We start from the raw sequence: 19,761 nt of genomic DNA, 5'->3' as shown, positions 1-19,761 counted from the left end.
ATTTCAAATATGCAATTAAAAACGCATCTCTTAAGAAAGTTGTAATGTGTTTTTCAACGCCTTAGCCATATCTCCCTCCCCACCCCAGGGATATTTTCAGCGACAGAAAACTCACGCACGCGCTGATATAGCACACGTGCAACGTTCAAATCAAATGGAGGTCTCTGTTAAGTCAGCTGAAGGCGAAGTTCATAAGGAGAAGAAACACAAAAAACGAAAACAAAAAGAGTTGGATCCTAAAGAGGACGTGGACATTTTAAACGGTGCTGTGGTCAAAACATTCTCCAGTAATTTGGCTTAATCCATAGTTGTTTGTGGCTTCAAAATTAAGCTTATGCTTTAGAATGCACTCAACTTAGGTTTGTTATTGTTGTTTATATTCCAATCAGATAATTCTGGTAGCGTTGATTTAACTGCGATTCAAAACATTTGTACTTGCTTTGGAATAGGCGGTCTATATAATGCAAAGAAAAGGTACGTGACTCAGCCTAAATGACTTTACCCTTTAACTTAGGGCCTGTTTACAAGGAGAGAGGGTTATCCCTAGCATGCAGGTTACCCTAGCACTCACACATTTCCTCTTTTTTTCTTCGTTGTCTTAACAAGGTGGCTATGGTTACCCAGGTAGGCGGGTTACCCTGTCTGCATGCTAGGGTTACCCTGGCAGGCATGTCAACTTTTTCTCTTGTAAACACTCAAGGTAGGGTCAACCCACCTGCCAGGTTAACTTTCCAATTGTTTCGATCCTTTGGGTGTAACCGTGCATAGAGTTGTCCCAGGTTGTAGGGTTACCCTTCATGTGAAATTTTGCTTGTAAACCTGGGCTATCTTTTGCCCTCCAACCAGGGTTAACCCACTTGAATTGCCAGGGTAACCCTCCCTCCTTGTCAACAGGCCCCTAATAATGTAGTGAGTAATTTACAGCTAATGGGCAACTGCCAGTATCTCCTTTGTGTCCTATGCATAGGTCATCTGCTTTCCTCCAGGCTCATTCTCATTCCCAGAGTCCTCAATTCTGTCAGTTAGCGACAGGAATTGGTATATCAGGGCAAAAAAAAAATAATAATAATATATCAGGGCAAAATATTGAAAGGAGAACCCCTGAAGGGGGGAACTCCCATATGAAAAGGTTGGGGATGCTTGTTGTCTTGCTTAGGAGTATAAAATCAAGGATTTTGGTCTCGCTTAGGGTGCTCATGATGAAGCACCTCTATTTTAGCTGTCTAAGTATCTTTTAAGGTGCACATATTTCCTCTTTTAGGTTGGATTTCTACTGGCCTTTCGAGTCTGGTTTGCTAGCACAGGCTAATTTCCTGAACATTGGCTGGTAATTGAGCCTATTCTGTTTTAAGTGGTATCCTTTAGGGGTCAAATAAAGCTGGTGCCACACCAGATTGGTCTCCTTTACGGGTTTTTTTCAAATTTTCCAACGTACATCCCCAACCTTTACATATGGGAGCACCCCAGGGGGAGAAACAGCATTAATCATAACAGTTGCTCTCTTTGTACATGATCAGAAACCACTATTAACCTGAATGCATGAGCACAATCAAACTGAAATTAGGTTTTCTGTTCCCAGCTTTTGATTTTGGCAGAGCATACAGAATGTTTAGCCATCACTGACTGAAAACACATGGTTCCTACCTGACCCCTGTGGATGAGATTGCTCCACCCCAACCATGGTGTTCCTGTCATCACCCTGGGTTCAATTCCAGGATAGCCCGCAAACATAGACAGACTACCCGCTTTTGCCAGTTTCATGCCACCCAAATCTGTCTGTATTCATAGGCTAATCCTGGGGTAAAACTGTGATATACATATAGACAGATGTTGACATGTCATAGTCCCAAAGGGGTTAAAAAGTTCTTCTATCACCAAGACAAGAAACAGTATGCAGTTCTCACAGGTTTCTATTTAGAGTTTCTAAGAGTTCTAAGGAGAGTCAATCAACATGTTGTCAAAGCCTCTGGAATGAATGCACTTTTATATGTCCTATATATAACCAGTCACTTATTAAAGGAATCATGTCCCTCAGAAAACCAGTTAATTTAGATTCCCTGGAATCTCAATGTTTCCGTAGGCTCCCTCAGAAAACATTTGGGATTCTAGGGAGTCAAAATTAACTGTTTCCCTCAAACCAGTCATAATTAATTTTATCGCTTCAGAAATTAGGACTGATATGTTCCTCTGGTCTACACCATTGGTCCACAGTTAATAGAGAGGAATAGGCATAAAGCCGAAGAGAGTTCTTTGGAATAGTCATAGTTAATAGAGGGGAATTGTTAAGAAGCCTGCTAAACACCAAAGGAGCATGAAACAAAGATGCCAAGAGTTGTGTTAGAAGGTCCATGACAGAGCACATCTTTTGTTTTGCGCTCATACAGTATACATGAATTACGTAATCAAAACAATTCTGTTGATTAGTTCCTCAGTCAGTAGTAAACAGCTATAATTTGTGTTTAATGTGCACAGTCAAGGCAGAAAAATCAAACAGAAACATACAACAAAGAACTTTGTTGGGTTTCATAAACGTCAACCTTCTGTTGTGTGGTTCCAGAAAATATCCATACCTCCCCATCACACCTCTGGAAATTCCTTCATACGGTTCTTTAAATTTTTTGGTCTTACAGAACCCCCACACCTCAGGAAATTCCAATCCCTTCTGTGGGGAGATTATGGATATTTTCTGAAACTGCACATAAACTATGAAATAGGTCTTTATTTGCTTTTTTGGCCTTGACCATGCACAAGTTAAAACACAATAGGAAAGTTTTGGTCATTGTAAACTGAAATATTTTAGGGACTCTGAAAGATGCAAATTACTCCCCTAGCAGTATCATACTAGAAAATGTTACTGCTTGCTTGAGAGCTCAACATATGCAACGTTTGGACTGATCTGTTAGTTAGAACTTCTTTAATTTTGGATTCTGTCCAATATTTGAATATGTTTGACTTTTTTTATTCTTTTAAATAGGAAAATCGAGTCAAAAGCAGGGTTACTAGCACCACTTAATGATGGTAAGTCTCTAAAAGACTAGATTTGTTTACTTTAAAATGCAGTAGTCCAGATTGCCCACTTTTTTGGTTTGACGATAAGAATTTAATTTACCACCAGCAGCAGCCCTCTCTCACACACACACACACACACAGAGAGAGAGACAGTAACACGCACCTCAAAGTCGAAAAACTGATAGTATTGATTTAAATTTTCTGATTTTCAATTTGTTGTTAAATAGATTGGAGTCCTGTAGACGAAATCCAGAACCTACCCCCAGGAATGAAACAGAGGTTACCTAATTATATTTCTTTTGTTTTCATTAGTCAGTTTTCAAATTACAAGTTACATAATTAATTATTAATAATTCTCTACCCCCAATTATAAATCCTAGGAGCTGGAGATATATGGCTTCACACATATGTATTAATTTTAAACAAGCAAAATTTATAGAGGCATGGGGTATGAACTCCATTTCATAAAGCAACTCTCTTCATCTTCTTTAGATGCCACACTCAATTATTGCTTTCATTTATTTGTAACTTATGTAAATAGGTTGTTGAATGGAGAACCAATCTGTTCAATAAATTCAAATGGAATCTCCTTTTACTTGTTGTCTCTCCGCATTCCAACCTTTTATTTTCTTGTGTTTCACAGATATGCAAAGGAAATGTCCGAAAAGTCTTTTCAGCTTCTGGGGCTAATAAAAAGAGTTTCACAACTGTTTAAAAAGCTACATGAAGGTAAAGTTTGTAATGAGCATGTTGTGTTTTTAAACCCCTGTGTGTGGGGACTTCCAGCTTCTGGTGTGGGGTGGAGTGGGGCTGGAATCATGATGAAGATGAGCTCTTTCTTGAGTGCGCTTTATACTGTATCTAAGATAGTGGAGGGGAACAGGGGGTAGGAACACAGGGGTAAAGGGGTAGGAACTCTATGAGAGGGGGAAGAAGAGAGGCCAGGGAGTAGGATTCCAAAGGTGAAAGGAAACCTGGGAGAAAAAGGAAACAATTTGCAGCATCAAGATTAATATGTGTTAGCTTTTGCGATAGGAAGAATGAAAAGAGGTGGGAGGTATGAAGGCAGTGGTAGGAACCGAGGTAAAGAGTCAGGAATTCAGGAATGCCATTAGTTAAGACCTCCTATCCCCCCCCCTACAAACAAGAAAAAAAGTGTTTTGTTTAAATGCCAGTTGGGTTAAATCACTTTTTAATTTTTTAATTTTTTAATTTTTAAAATGTCTAATTTTCAGGAAGAAAGTACACAAAGGATGTCACAATGGATGTCTACCTTAAGGTTCAATCATTTATTATTGTTTATAAAGTTATAAAGATCTGTGAGTGTTGTAATCTTGACATGCCCACTTGCACATGTTGTTATCATACATGTGCACATGCACACTGTAATAAACCACATAGTGTGATGAATGACAGAAATGTACACCTGATAAGTGTGTTACTTACTATTATGAATGACAGAAATGTACAGCTGATAAGTGTATTACTTACTATTATGAATGACAGAAATGTACAGCTGATAAGTGTATTACTTACTATTATGAATGACAGAAATGTACAGCTGATAAGTGTATTACTTACTATTATGAATGACAGAAATGTACAGCTGATAAGTGTATTACTTACTATTATGAATGACAGAAATGTACACCTGATAAGTGTATTACTTACTAGCTGAACTAAGTTTGGGTATGTTTAAAAAAAATATTGTGTAGCAGGCTAGATTTTTTGTAGCACCATTACAAGAATTTTGAATAGCAACCCTTTTGGACAAAATATTCCTTCTCCAAAAAATACCTGAACTCACAATATTTTCACCAGAGAAATTACTTGGCAACATACACTTCTCTGCCTAGATATTTCAAAAAGGAGGACCATTGGGGGGAGCAGGCATGATCCTGTCACACACGCAAATTTTAATGCACGCCACACTGATGCATCACAAACAATAATTTACTGAATAGCTCATGATGGATTTTATTCACAAATCACGTTTTGCTGTTTAAGTTTCTAGCTTTCACACGTCATACTTATCTTTTAACCTTATTACGTGTCATAGACAAGCCTGTGGGTAACCCTCTATAAGTGGTTAACCACAAAATTGCTTAGTTCATCTGCTATTGAGAGGCACAATGGTTTATCTTAAATACTGCATTCAGGACCCTGCACTGGGAGTTTTGGGGTTGAGTAGTTAAGTGGCTTAGTGTTTGCCAGTCCGTCATTGTCTGGGGCTCTTGAACAGTACACTTAATTCTCACTTAAGTTCTCCACTGAGCAGACTACTTGTATAGCACTGACATGTGATAAATTGTTTAAGGGTAACCTGACAAAGACAAGCATTTCACTCTTGCGAGCTGGGAAGTGGATAGCACACGCTATTCCGAGTTTGCGTAGCCAATCAGAATGCATGAAAAGCACTATATCCACTGATGTGGTACAGTATAATTATAGTAAAATTTCATAAGCAGGCTGTATTGTCTTTCTGAACAGGATGTGAAAACAAAACCTTCCCTGCCTCCACCAGACCAGTATATCGAGATTGGTCTTTGGAGACAGGTTATGCAGATAAACCAACAGATTTGTCGCAAAATGGAGGAACTGGACAAGATGGATAAAAACAGTCCAGATATCTCTAAGGTATGTGAATTAAAGGAGCTCAGTCACGGTATTTTGAGTTATTTTGGCCACGAACAAAATTATCTTTAAATGGTCATTAAGAAACCTGAAAATAATAATTTAGGACGATCCAAAAACACCAAAGAGATAATTATAAACCATAAAGGAACAAGGATGGCTAAGGAGGGACAAGATTTCCACGGATTACAAACGACGAATTTGAAAAATTGAGGGTAAACTTTTCAATATGCGCAAACTGTGACTGAGCTCCTTTAAGAACTACTTATTAACCGAGAGCGAGGACTTTAAGGGGAAATCTCAAACCGAGACCTTGCCGTTTTGACCGAACGATAGCGTGGCTGAGGTTTGAGATTTTCCCGTAAAGACAGAATGTTCGAGGTTAATAAGTTGTTTATTACATAGCTTTTTGCTTGGTTTTTGCAGGCCTTCAATCAGTTCGTGGGCATAACGGGAGAATAATGCCCTAGAATTAGTCAATCAGAACGCCTGCTATATCAGCTACAAACACAAGCCATATATTAAGTCCTATCAAGTACTATTGAATATCAAAAACGTCAACAGAGGCGTAATAATGAAATAAGTCATAATCAAAGGAAGGAGAGATATAAGGTGGAGAAGTTAATTATTTTGAAAATTGTTCTCAAGGCGCGGATACTCATTTACTGTAGTCTAGAAAACTCACGAATTTCGTATTTTGGTTTTAGAGAAAGAAGTTTAGTAACCTTTCTCCCCAGCATCACATTTTTGGCTGTCAGGGCCAGGCATTTCCGCGCATTTTGTCTCGAGATATTTATGCGAGCTGTGTGCGATGTGTGAAGTTTGCGCGCGAACGAGAAAATCGCGTGTCTCATCATTCTAGACTACGAGTAGTCCCTCTTTCGCTTAGTCCGTCGTGCGTGACGCGAAAGAAAACCGCGAGAAAAAAGTGGCCGCGCGAAATCCTGGAGGGCGAGGAGGAATTCGCGCGGCCATTTTTTTCTCGCGGTTTTCTTTCGCGTCACGCAGACAGACTATTCGAAAGAGGGACTACTCGTAGTCTATATTATTCTTACGCAAATCTTTTACCCTCGTTCAGGGACTTTATCGGAAACCGCTTTCCGCGAGTGAGTTTCCACAAAATACAGAGTTTTTTGTTGTCCAAGTCAAAAAAGCCACAGAGTTTGCTTCCCAACTTTTTATGTAAACCCTGGAAAATGTTCTTTTCCTTAACACGTAATCCTTTTTTTCTTGTTCCTTTTTGATAGGAAAGCGGCTCAAAGAAAACAACAGAAAATAAAAAAGAAAACGAAAGTAAGGTCAGTAAAAGAAGTTTAATTTGGATGACACGCTCCAAACCAAGACTAACGTTGCATTAAGAAAATTTTGAGAAGCTCGGTCTGAAGTAGCTTCCTCTTACAGAATATCATCGCTAGTGAAAAGCATTCACACGTGCGGGAAAATATTACACAATTTTAAGAAGTATAATGACGATATAACAACTGAACATGCATAGTGGCAAAAAATTTCTAGCCTTCGCCGTTAACACGCTTCCTTACCTCAGAACACCACTAAATAAACACACACAACTCACTAACCTCCATTTTGCTCCGACTTCAATCTAATGCTCTAAATGGTGGTTCATTCACTATGGTAGTTAACTGCCGTAGTAAGTTGATAATGAACTATCTAACTGTGTAGGTGTTGGTTGCTCTTGCCCTCCGGCGCAGCGCAACATTTTCTTTAGGAACTTCTCATTTTGACGTAAAAGATTTGCTACAAGTGTACGTAGCTCTCAGTTACAAAAATATTTTCCCAATAGATTAATCCTCACAGTATATTATATCTGACCGTATTCACAAAAACATGCCCGCAGACAGCTCAAAGACAGTCCCAGGGTCCAGAAGTGCTCTGACCACTACCTCCTCCCCACCCCACCCCTGGCTAGGAGATTGGCCCAGTCACGTATGCACGTGACTTGGGCCTGTCCAGCAGGGTGCCATGTCAACACAGAACCCTCAAACAAGGTTCAACAACTGAGGAAAGTGCCCAGCAACACAGTCAATATCAAGGTTATTTGGCACTAAAAACCTGAAGTCTGGATAGGTGAAGGTGTCAGTAAAAGACACCCTCCCCTTCTTCCTGCTTTTGACATTTGGCCGCCAGCAAAGCACCAGCAGATAAACCAGTGCCTGGGCCATGTCCCCAGCCCGCCCTTTACGGAGGAAACCCCCCCCCCCCCCTCCCTCCCCCCACGCCGCTAGGTGTAGAGCCGCTGGCCAGGCGAAAGTATATATTTAATTGGTACTTTTGAAAAAAGTGTTAAACTGCGTCATAAATGGCAACGAATTTTTATTTTATTTGGACTCACAACGTGCTTAACCAGCTCCCAGTTATCTTGATAGCTCAGTTGGTAGAGCACTGCACCGGTATCGCAGAGGATAAGGTTTCGTTTCCCGTTCAAGCCTAATTTCCTTTTCTTTTCTTTTTTTTCCTTTTCTTCGCAACTTCCTTAAGTTACATACGTAGCTGAGACGATCTCTAACGTCTTTAATGTCTACCCTGCAGTTAAAGGAGTTCAGTCACGGTTTGCGCATAATTATTGAAAAGTTTATCCTCAATTTTTCAAATTCGTCGTTTGTAATCCGTGTCAATCTTCTCCATCCTTAACCATCCTTGCTCCTTTATGGTTTATCATCATCTCTTTGGTGTTTTTGTATCTTATTAAACTGTTATTTTCAGGTTTCCTACCATTTAAAGGTAATTTTGTATGTGGCCAAAATAACTCAAAATACCGTGACTGAGGCCCTTTAAAATACGTGATCAGTCACTTACATTATCTTATATGTTGTTACTGTCCGGCGCTAGACTTACTTAGAGAGCACTTTCTTCTGACTAGTTTTACCAGTTCAACTATTGGTATGACGGAACAATGAGTCTGTCATGAGCTCAGGCTGTGTGCATGTCACAGAATGTAGTAAGTCAGTGTCTTTAGAAATGTACGGTGGCCCATATCTGCAAACACAACAAACAATTCTTGAAACACAACACAGTATTTTTGAAACACAAGTCAATATTTGTGAAACACAACACAAAATTATCGAAACACAGCACAAAATTATCGAAACACAACAAAAAATTATCGAAGCACAACACAAAATTATCGAAACGCAACACAAAAATTGAGAGAATTGATGGGCTGCTATACAACGCATAAACCCATTCTTACTCAACCGCTGATACGTTATGCGCCTTACAAACTCCCGCTATTTTTCGTCACCATTTTTGCTTTCGCGAAATGTTTTGTGCTAACTGTGGAGCTGTTTTAAAACACTGCTCTAAATTTTGTCATGCTTGTGGACAAAAGGTAGAAAATGACATTGGTGGGAATGAAACGGATAAAGGCGCAACAAAATGCTTGAGATTCAAAAGCTATGCTGCAAGAGGTCTACTCATTTTCGATCAAGTGGCTCGAAGAAGAAGGGGTAGAAGAGGAAAGAAGAAGATCCCTTCGCATTAATCAATGGATGTTACAAGGATGTTGAAGAGAAGGCAGTTGGAATAACTTTTAGTGATATTCTTTTTTTTTTTGTCATGCCTTTGTGCATGTGCATGTGAGTTGATGCTACCAGTGGTCAATCAACCATATGATGAGTTCAAAAAAGATGTGACATTTGCATTTCTAAACACAAGGGGTTATGGATATGCATGAAGTCCCTCAAGTTCCTTAGTCTCTTTAGTAGCCGTAGCTGCCAAGACTTCATGTGTATTTAGTTACAATGTAAGGTTTTTTAAGTTACAATTTCTGTTTGTTGTGTTTGCAGATGTGGGCCACCGTAGAAATGGCAGTGTTCAACAACTTTGTTTATCATTTTAAGTCTAAGTTTTATGAATCATCCAAGTTCTTCATTTCTTCCCTTTTGCTATTTCTGCGGTGTACAGGCTGTGCCATTTGCTTTTGTCTGAAAACTAAAACTTTAGGTCTTCCAATTGCTTCTAAAGCCTCCCTTCCTTATACAGGCAGAAGATAATACGAATTCTTTCCGTGGCTTTTACATGGAGATGATAACGTCTAATTTTGGTGACGACCTAGATCGCCTTCGACAGGTGTGTACCTCACTTGTTTCTTTTTTGTTTTTGTTTTTTTGCTTTTTTTTTGCTTTGGTTGTAGCCTTGGTTGCAAGCTATTTGTAGGGGTTGAACCCAGGCTCAACACTATATAGAGGGGGGCGCAGGGGCTTATTAGAAACCGAAAAACCGCGTAAAAAGTGGTCGAAAACCGCAAAACCGCAAGAAATTTGGTCCAAAACCGAAAACCGAAATAAAAGCCCTCACTAACAAAGCTTTGGTAGTCTTCAGAATTTCTCTTTCTGTTATTCAATTTTTGTACATCTAACTCCTTGTTTTACTTTCCGATATACTCTGCGTATTCCCTCGTTAGTGCAGAACACATCGTGGTCTAAATCGGCTCCACAGACCTATAGCAATGTGAAGCTAAAAACAAATCCCACGATAAAATGTTTTTGGGTGATTTTTGTTTCAAAGAAACTCCACATTCTCAAGTTACTTTTTGATTGGCATTGTCAGAATTTTCATTTGTGTAGGCACAATGGCAGCCCCATTTTATAACCAAACTACTTTATTTTACAACCAACCAGTTTCTCCTTTGCTTTTATTCCACGTGAACGAAGCGAGTGAGCGCAATGTTATTTCTGCGACAAAACGGGGAGATAATTCGCAATTGAGCTATAGAAACTCGATGGTCCAAGATATTATCCCAGCCGCGTGATATTTTAGAAATATTCTTTTGTTTTAATGTTATCTTTAGCTTTTCATAGTCTGCTTGGAAGCCGTTACTACCCAAATAACGGCTGTTAAAGCCGAGACTAGGCTTGTCATGCATTCCTCTAACTGTAAGTGGTCCCTTGGAATTACAGTTTTAGCCCGACTGCGGGGTGCAACTTCCTTGGCAAAACCAGAGAAAACGTAAAATGCATTGGGCAGAAAAATCCGAAAAACCGCCATCATTGTTGACAAAAACCGAAAACCAAAGACTAAATTGGAGAAAACCCGCAAACCGCACAGGACACCAAAACCGAAAAACCGCAGTTTTTTAGCCCGAAAACCGAAAAACCGAACCAAAAATTGGCCAAATCCGCGAAACCGCAAATCCCAACGCCCCCCTCTATATAGGGCAGAGAAAGGAGAGTTCAGGAACTGCACTACAGTCCTTCCTGTTCTACAGGTCGGATCTTGCAGCACAAAGATTTGAACTTCTGTACGCAAGCTACTGTGAGTACCATGTCTCGCTAACTTTAAGTCTCTTTATTCCAGGCGGGAAATTTAGACCCGAAAAAAGTTGAAATGCTGATAAACTGTTTGGAAACTGGAAAGGACATTTGGACTGACTTGGAAAGAAACTTACTACAGTCAGCAAGGTCATGAATACTTCATTGCAGCAGATTTTAGTATTTATGCGCGAAATTCATGGGAAGAAGACGTACTCGATCGACCACTTTTATAACCGAAAGTCGTGAACTAAACCGGCCAAAAGTGCAGCTTTTTGATGATCGTTCCTTTTCCAGGACCCCTTCACACTTCCGACACAAGATGAATAGCTTAGTTTACTGCTGTCACACTAATGCTTTTGTATCCAACCAATTTAAGACTAGAAGGATCAGCCAGTATCGTCAATGAGTTATTTTTAGTTTTTTTTTTGTTTTTTTTTTTGATTTGCCACACAAACCAAAATAAAGAAAGAAATAAAGAAAGTGGTTGAAGTGGTTGATGTGAGCCTTCTGTTCTAATCAACATACAAGTGAGTGTTCATTACGTTAGTTTATTTATTCTATGACTTCCCTCACCTACAAGATTGTTATGTCTGTTATAAAAAAGAATGCGACATATCCCATACACTTTTCTAAATTACAACAAAAACTATGCGGGCGGTAGATTCATAGCTCCATTAGGATAGCATTTGTGTGTTGTAAAGGTATTTCCGAAAGCCCTTCACGCTTCCTACACCAAACTTCTGACTGAAATACAGTTATGACTATGTTTATGTTTTTCAAACTACATCACTTGCTGTCACAGTCATCTTTTTAGATCGTGTGCTTACTTTCAGTGCACATACATGTACCTGTATTAAGTAACGAAATTGTGAATAAATCAGGATTGAGAACAAGACGCACCGTTTGAACGAAGTTCCTACTTAAAGCAGTATTCCAATATTTAACTCTTGAACGTAAAACACTGTGTATGCAACTCAGTCCTTGTAGACCGGGCGACATTCTAAGACCTATAAAAGAAAGCTTTATCCTATCAAAAGAGCAGGAAACTGGCCTCTTTTATCAGTAGTCCCGTTAGTGTTACCGTCTGAAGGATAGAAAGTGAATCGTACACCTTGAGACTCAACAGATGTTTCTCCCCCTTCTACATACCACGACAAAGGACCGCTTATAAGCGACACTAACTTGTACAGCTTACTTTTCTCTAAACAAACTGGACGGTCAAACTGTACATCAAAGCCGTAATACGAATCGGTTTCGTCCTTAACAGAGAAGTAGACTCCAGATTGTCTTACCAGGGAGGATCCATCAGTGGTGTCTTTCACTTCTGTGGTAACTGTGTACTCTCCACCTTCAGAGCCAAAATGTTGAACTCCATATAAGCTGATGGGCTTGTCGACAGTGAAATTAACAGCATCAGGATTACCGGAGTAGTTCCAATAGTTACTCACGCCTGGCTGAACAAACGTCACGTTTCCAAATCTGGGGCACCGATCTTTAGCGAATCCAGACCTTGGAGCTTGTGAGAACGGTAAAGAAGATGTTAAAACATCATTGTAGTGTTTCATCATATCGCCAACCTCTTTAAAAGTAAGAACGTGAGAATCAAAGACAAAAGAGACAAACTCCTTTTCCGACATCAGTGGGAATCGTATCGCTTTTACGATCTCTTCTCCAAGAATTCGTCTCTTTTCGTCTCCATCACGACTTGTCCCTTGCCTCTCACTTTCTTTTGTGGCCCAGCGATCAACAGCTTTAAACAGTTCCACTTCCTTCACGTTCAGCGTTTCCCTCTTCACAACAAACTCGACTACAGATCGTTCAACTGTGACAAATTCATCTGACGTCACAGCTTCTTCTGTCTGCTTCTCGATCACTTCCCAGCATCGATCTTCCAAATCTTTATCTTCAAATTTCTGAGCGTGTGGCAGAATGCAAAACACGTTGGATGCTTTCAAATTGTCGCGTAGATAGTCGGTACATTTCTCAGCGAGTGAAGGCACCATATATTTGTTCGCTAAGTACAACACTTGCATCACATTACTTCCGCTCAAATTCGCTTCGTCGGTGTACGTGAAACGAAACAACTCCAACAGACCCTCGTAGTCACAGTCAGGTAGTTCAATAAAGTCAGTAGTCTCCGCCATTTGACCATAGAACATGGCATAGAACACAGGACTGCTGATTGCAAGCACAAACTTGTGAGCTGGGATCACCTTCTTACTTTCACTTTCGTCAGTCGACACTGGAACAACAAATTTCATATCACTCAATAACTCGTTGTTGAAAATAAACGTGGTCCTCTCCACAATAGTTGATCGTTTCGTCTGCCAGTTCTCTTCAACAACAGCCATCGTTGTTTCTATTGATCTTTGCAGTTGTATTCGATACAGCAATGTTTGGAGCTCTCCTCTTGTTAAGAGCGAAACAGGAATAAGAATTGCCGCTTTTCATGTGACGTCATCATTTTCCAAAATAAGAAATTACCAATCCCTCTGAAGTTTTAGTTTCATCAGACGTAAGGCCCTCTAAAAACTTGACGTTTTGCAGCGTTTAAGCTCGACAGGGTTCCTCATTTTGAAATAAGGGCACGTTTGAATTTCCAAGTTTCTGCGTTGCGTGACATTAAAATGGCGGCCCGATAAGGTTCTCGAGTAGGTCAAAAAGATGAGTTATTGCTCAAGTTTTTGCCAACTAAACAGTTGTTGCTCTATAAGAAGTGTTAATTTCAATGTGTCGGAGCTCTAGAGTAACAACTTTTCGTTTCAATGGCAAAACTCGATGACAGGTGTTTCTGTTGTGCCCCTCGGAGGGACACAAACATGGCGACTCCATACAAAGCTCTATAAATTTGACTGAAACACTTCTCCGAATAACGGGAGAATGAAAAACCGCACAGACCTAAATCTTGGCGAGGTTGTTTATATATCAATTATCTTTCATATCCCAGCATTGAATGGTAATGATTTTTATTTCTGATGGCGTGACACTGCAAACCAGCCATAAGAGGAAGTGTTATCGCTGGACAAGTGGCCGATGGTGTTACCGCTTGTCACACAACAACATGATCTGTTATGTGTCACGCAGAAACCTGCAGTCTCACGTCCGTCGTATACAACAATCTCGCCCAAAATCCTGCATTGGAAAACCGCAAAACATACCCTTGGTTGTCCTTGTTTTCGTCAAGGTACACGCAAATCAACTTGACTTTACCTAAGATGCCAAAAAGAAACCTAAACATAGACTACGAGTAGTCCCTCTTTCGCTTAGGCCGTCGTGCGTGACGCGAAAGAAAACCGCGAGAAAAAAATGGCCGCGTGACTCTCGCGTCACGCAATACGGACTAAGCGAAAGAGGGACTACTCGTAGTCTAACCTAAACCCGGATAGATCGCTTTCACTGTCACGCTACGAAAAAGTAAATCAAAAACTATTCAGTGGATGAAGTCAAGAAACTGTAATGTAATAGTAGATAAGTAAAGAAGACACCTCTTCAAGTGTTAGGTCTCTCCGCTTTCCCCAACTTCAGATATTAGTCGAAATATTTTGCGCAAATTCACAGAGCCCAGTATGGAGCCTCCATGTTCGTGTACCTCCGTGGTACGGTTCGGTACATTTCGCTGACCCCTAGTCCATGGACTACCCCGATGGACTTGGTCCATGGACTTCTTGAATTGACTACCCGTGGACTACCCATGGACTACCCTAAATGGACCACCCTGAAATTTGTGGCAAACATAAATTTAACGATGCTAGAACCCGAACAAAAAATGCGATCGATCGACAACACAATTACGGAACACTTGCGATGTAACAGATTTAACGATCCCGAACAAGAGATGCGATCGATCAGAACAGCTGCGATTTAATCCTAAAACTTTTCCTACCTTAACATCTAGACGGTCCTGGACCTTTGTCACAGAATATTGGATTCGAGCGAAATTTCCTTTTGTTACCTTCCTGATAAGACACGACATTCACATAACCCTATACGACGCCATCTTGCAAAAGAGTGTAGCTAGCAGGCGCAGTACTCACTTACGGTCGCTCACAATATGGAAAGCACGCTAGCCATGATGGTAAGTGGAAATTTTGCATATATAATCGCATTCATCTCTGACTTGTGAGCCAGTTCTTTACGCCATGACAAGGAACGAGAAAAGCAACTCATTTCCTTTATTTCGGTTGAAGTATTTTGTGACAAAGGTCCAGTTGGGTATTAAATCTGTTCATAGTTAGTGGAACGGTGTTCCGTAATTGTGTTTGTCGATCGATCGATTTTTTGTTCGGGTTCTAGCTTCGTTAAATTTATGTTTACCACAAATTTCAGGGTGGTCCATTTAGGGTAATCCATGGGTGGTCCATTCAAGTAGTCCATGGACTAGTGGTCAGCGAAATGTACCAACCCCCGTGGTACACCAATATGGCGGCCGGAAAATAGTGTAAACATCTGGAACTTGCCTTTTGGCTATCTAGTCGACAGATTACCTGAACTAAACAAACAAACAAACACACCTCTAGAAGTGATCCACTTCGGACTGGTCCAACCGAAATTTGCCGTTCCATTTTGACAAACCGGTTCATTGCTCTACTTCTCTTCAGTAGATTTCACTTATGTAGGAGATTCGGAAAAGGAATAAAAAATGGTAAGAACCATTCCTCTTGGTTGGCCTGGTTTGATCGGAAAATTTCGTTCCCTTTTTCGTCGGGCAGCCCAGTAGTCTCTGACCGGTCGCTCTGGCATAATGAAAGTACCCCAGGTTTTCGATGCCGCCATCTTTTCTACAGCCGAACCTTCCAAAACTACCTAATCCAAGATGGCGGCCTAATTAACCATTAGACCCGTAGCCCGTATCACCCGACTAGTTGGACAGAAAAGGCAGTAATAAAGTTAGCAAATGCAAGTTGAAGAAATATTTATTTGGGAATAAAACGAAAGAAAGCGTCACGCTCGATTGCGCCAATTTCGCTACTCGAGGACTATTACTAATAGTCCTCTAGTAGCGTAGCCAATTAAAATGCAGGTTTTACATTAGTCCACTAGTTGGGTGATACTAATACGAAAATATGCACTCGCGCGCCAATAATTTCCTATTACGCCTGCACTGCAGGTTAACATTTTGCCGCATATGGACGCCAACTGGAATAATGCACTGATTGACTCAGTGCTCATAGAACCCTCTGACTCATCATAAGCGGCGAGGGGAGCAAGGAGCCCCCCAAACTAAAATTTGTCCCCACGTTTCGGTGCCGAAAATATCGCTAACGCAGCATAAATTTGGTTTGACAAAATATTTCGTTTCTTGATCTGCACAAAGTACGTCAGGTTGCAAATATAAGAGCCGTTTGCGAAGCCCTCAACAAAACTCCTGTCACCAAACCACTATTAGGAGATGTCCACAAACTGTTAAATTGTATTTGACATTACCTTTCAGTGACTTCCGAGCGCCCATTTTCTGCGCTACGAAGACTAAAAACCTGCCTCAAAGGCACCATGAAGCAGGATCATCTTAACAACTGCCTCATACTGCATCAGTTGTCATAAGTCTATTACGAACATATTGAACACTGTAGACGTCGAAAAGAAGTTTGTTTGTACAAACAAACAGCGCAAAAGACATTTTGGAAAATACGAGTAGAGGTGTGCCGCTTGGCTTAACGATGAGCCCGCCATGTTTCAAAATGCTACGTCGTCTCTGCTCATTGATAACGGTTCAGGATAATCCAGCATTGAAGTGGACGGTTTTTCACTCTATATAAACTTGCTTGACAAGTCACATGACAAAACCACCCGTTACAGTAGGTATTTCCGTGCTGAAAATGTCTAAAATGTCCAAAAGAATGCGTTTTAGGCTAAAAGCTCCGGGAATCAATGGGTTAATCACATGACCAAATGTTTCAAAAGATGAGTCCTTTTGACTCTGCTCTGGGGTTTGAAAGTTAATCTAAACTTATCAAAGTCCCGTGCTCGCAATGCTAATATCGGCAAAACAATATTGAATTATAAACGGGCTTTTTTTGGCAATAGAGTGCGCTTACTAGAATCGTAGATGACCTTATTGCTACAAAAAAGCAAAGCTCCTTTTATTAGAAGGTCTATAGAACGGTACCAAACCGAATTTAAACAGTGCAGTACTTATTAGCGAGCTAAAAAAAAGGCAGCTAAAGGAGGAGGCAGAATGAAACAGTTGTAAAATTTTGTGTATCAAATCAAACTTGTCCATCCACTTTTTTTTCTTTTGGGTATATATCCTCGAGCTTCTTGGCCGACACGACAATCCTTAAAATATGCATCGATCCACAGTAGAGGAACTCTACTAGCGAGCACCACATGGTTGCCACCCACCGGAACAAAAGAAAACCTTTTCTTTTCACTGACTTTAAAGCAATTTTCACTGACCATGCAGGATGATTATATTCTGTCAATGAATCAACAAAAATAAGGATGGCTCGAATTATTTATAAAGCAAAATTGCCTTGTCTATACGAAAACATGTAATAAAATAATTTGACTTTTCACTGACTTTGAACAGGGATTAAGAAAGTTCCCTAAGTAATACTAAACTCCCTGACTTTTCGCTGACATTGAATAAAATCTAATTTCCCTTACTTTTCCCTGATCGTAACAACCTTGCACCAGTTTGACTGTTTCCAGACCGTCAGAGCATGTGAAGGTGGCGTGGCCCAGTGGTTTAGGGCGCTGGATTTGAAATCTGGAGGTCCCTGTTTCAAATCCTCCACCCTACCACTATCTGGATTTGTTCTCGGTAGCCCCGAGTTCAACTCCTCGACCGCATTGGGTAAATAGCCAACTGGTCAGCCTCCAACCAGTTGGGACTCTTAATAGTTTATGCTAAATTTCAAATATTTGTTTATTTATATACAGTGTCCCCAATTAGCATATTTAATAGTGTAAATACATTTGACACTTAAAATAAAGTTGTTAATATTATTGTTATTATTATTATTATTATTATTATTATTATTATTATTATAATTATCAGTTTTGCAAGACATCACAGGAGAAGAGTTGAATAGGGGAGCCAACACCGCCCCTGATGCGCGGCTGGATATAGTTGCTAGGGGATTCTGGGAGAGGCAGAGGTCGGCTTTTTTTGATGTCAGAGTATGCCATCCGAATGCAGACTCCTATAGAGATTTGGATCCAGACCAGATATTCAGGCAGCACGAAACAGAGAAGAAGCGCCAGTATGCCAGCCGTGTGTTAGAAGTAGAGCAAGCTACATTCACGCCATTAGTTTTAAGCACGACGGGTGGAATGGCAGTGGAATGTAATCGATACCATAGTAGACTTGCTGAGTTAGTTGCTACAAAGAAGGGCGAAAGTTATGCGACTACAATGTCATGGATCAGGGCAAGAGTATCTTTTGCGCTGCTGAGATCAGCATTACTTTGTTTCAGAGGATCGCGAGCTCCTAGGAGAGTCCACTTAGAACTGTCGGACATTGATTTAGATATCGAAAAAGGACATGCAAATATTCGTTAAGGCAATTGAGATGCTATTTCTGGAGAACTCTAGCCGAAGCCACGAACACTGAGCCAAGAAGTGGACCTGCATATAGCTACAGTGTATTATATAGTTAGTGTAGTATATAGTTAGTATATGGTTTATATTTCCCTGACATATATATTGTCCTAAGAATTTTTACAGTTGTCATTTTTTTATAAGCCACTAATAAACATTATTATTATTATTAAATAAAAATCATTATTATTATTATTATTATTATTATTATTATTATTATTATTATTATTATCGTCCTCACGTAATGTTTGCTTAGATTCCTTAGGGCCGAGACCAAACCATGGTCCTGGGGCACTAGAGGATAGCCAGTTTTTAGCTTGATAGCATCCTCCTCAAAATGTGTGCTGTACCTGGCAAGGTTATCTTTTGTAGTTCACTAATGCTTATTTGGCCGAGAATTCTTCCAAGATAAGTTTCCTGTCCCTTTTTGATAGCTCCAAGTGCTCCAATGATAACTGGTATCGTTTCCGTTCTCATGCCCCACATTGACTTTCACGGATGTGTTTCTGTCTGATGGTACTGCCATGTCAATAAATTTACAGGTTTTCGTTTTGTGGTCTTTAATCACTATATCGGGTCTGTTGGCCGTTATTTTCCTGTCTGTGTGTATTGGCATGTCCCATAATATCGTGACATCCTCGTTTTCTGTAACTGTTTCCGGCTCATGGTCATACCACTTTTCTGATGTCTTTATATTATAGTTGCGACAGACTTTCCAATGTATATACGCGGCTGCTTTATCGTGTCGGTGGGTATATTCTGTTTTCGCAAGTTCAGGACACCCAGACACGATATGGTCGATTGTTTCGTCGTATTTGTTACACATCCTGCATAGGGGGCTAGTACCGTCTTTGATGATGCTGGCGTGATATGATCTGGTAGCTAGGCTTTGGTCTTGGGCTGCGATTATGAATCCTTCCGTTTCTGCCTTCAGTCCACTGCTTTTGAGCCACTGGTTGGTTTTGTGGTGGTCAACATCTGCTTCCTTTATTCTCTTTGGGTATCTTCCATGTACGGCTTTGTCCTCCCACTGCTTTGTTAATTTTTCTTAGGTCTTATTTCGTGCCATTTGTTTGGTTCTCTTTGCATATTTGATGGTTATTTCTTCTGCTTGTTTGTCTGGTATTGTTAGGTCTAGTTCTTGTTTGAATTGTTCTGCTTGCCTTTGTATAGAGTACAATTTCTTTCTGCCATCATGTTCTTGCACTAGTTCGATTAGGGCATCATCAGTGTTCTTTAGGTACGTATCGAGCCCTATCGTGGTTGTTTTGTAAGAGGCTTCTAATTGAATAAGACCCCTACCACC

At 40.3% G+C, this 19,761-nt stretch overlaps 3 protein-coding genes across 4 annotated transcripts; 2 read left to right on the top strand and 1 right to left on the bottom strand.

Annotated features, from left to right (window-relative positions):
* Nucleotides 1-75: 75 nt before the first annotated feature.
* On the top strand, nucleotides 76-11,393 carry LOC110060261 (uncharacterized). 2 transcript variants are annotated; one of them, XM_020767017.2, is made up of 11 exons: nucleotides 76-263; nucleotides 390-474; nucleotides 1,262-1,327; nucleotides 2,975-3,018; nucleotides 3,237-3,288; nucleotides 3,653-3,738; nucleotides 4,245-4,288; nucleotides 5,500-5,646; nucleotides 6,891-6,941; nucleotides 9,643-9,729; nucleotides 10,957-11,393. In XM_020767017.2, exons 1-11 carry the CDS (start codon nucleotides 155-157, stop codon nucleotides 11,065-11,067), a joined length of 882 nt encoding a protein of 293 aa, XP_020622676.2. In that variant the 5' UTR covers nucleotides 76-154; the 3' UTR covers nucleotides 11,068-11,393. The 2 variants fall into 2 exon arrangements, with proteins under 2 accessions (XP_020622676.2, XP_020622677.2); XM_020767018.2 differs by lacking the exon at nucleotides 1,262-1,327 and having other exon boundaries at nucleotides 78-263.
* A 52-nt stretch (nucleotides 11,394-11,445) lies between these two features.
* Nucleotides 11,446-13,427, bottom strand: LOC149112569 (BTB/POZ domain-containing protein 6-like). Its single transcript, XM_089290484.1, has one exon. The coding sequence runs from the start codon at nucleotides 13,262-13,264 to the stop codon at nucleotides 11,936-11,938; it is 1,329 nt and encodes a 442-aa protein (XP_089146610.1). The 5' UTR covers nucleotides 13,265-13,427; the 3' UTR covers nucleotides 11,446-11,935.
* A 1,052-nt stretch (nucleotides 13,428-14,479) lies between these two features.
* LOC149112568 (uncharacterized) lies at nucleotides 14,480-18,561 on the top strand. Its single transcript, XM_089289342.1, has 2 exons — nucleotides 14,480-14,519; nucleotides 17,914-18,561. The coding sequence occupies exons 1-2, from the start codon at nucleotides 14,480-14,482 to the stop codon at nucleotides 18,414-18,416; spliced, it is 543 nt and encodes a 180-aa protein (XP_089145468.1). The 3' UTR covers nucleotides 18,417-18,561.
* Nucleotides 18,562-19,761: the final 1,200 nt, after the last annotated feature.

The sequence above is a fragment of the Orbicella faveolata genome, unplaced genomic scaffold (assembly GCF_042242905.1).
Source record: "Orbicella faveolata isolate gen_17 unplaced genomic scaffold, um_ofav_v1 contig_2, whole genome shotgun sequence".
In the NCBI taxonomy this organism is placed as follows: domain Eukaryota; kingdom Metazoa; phylum Cnidaria; class Anthozoa; order Scleractinia; family Merulinidae; genus Orbicella; species Orbicella faveolata.
This window is presented reverse-complemented; position numbering and strand designations above follow the sequence as displayed.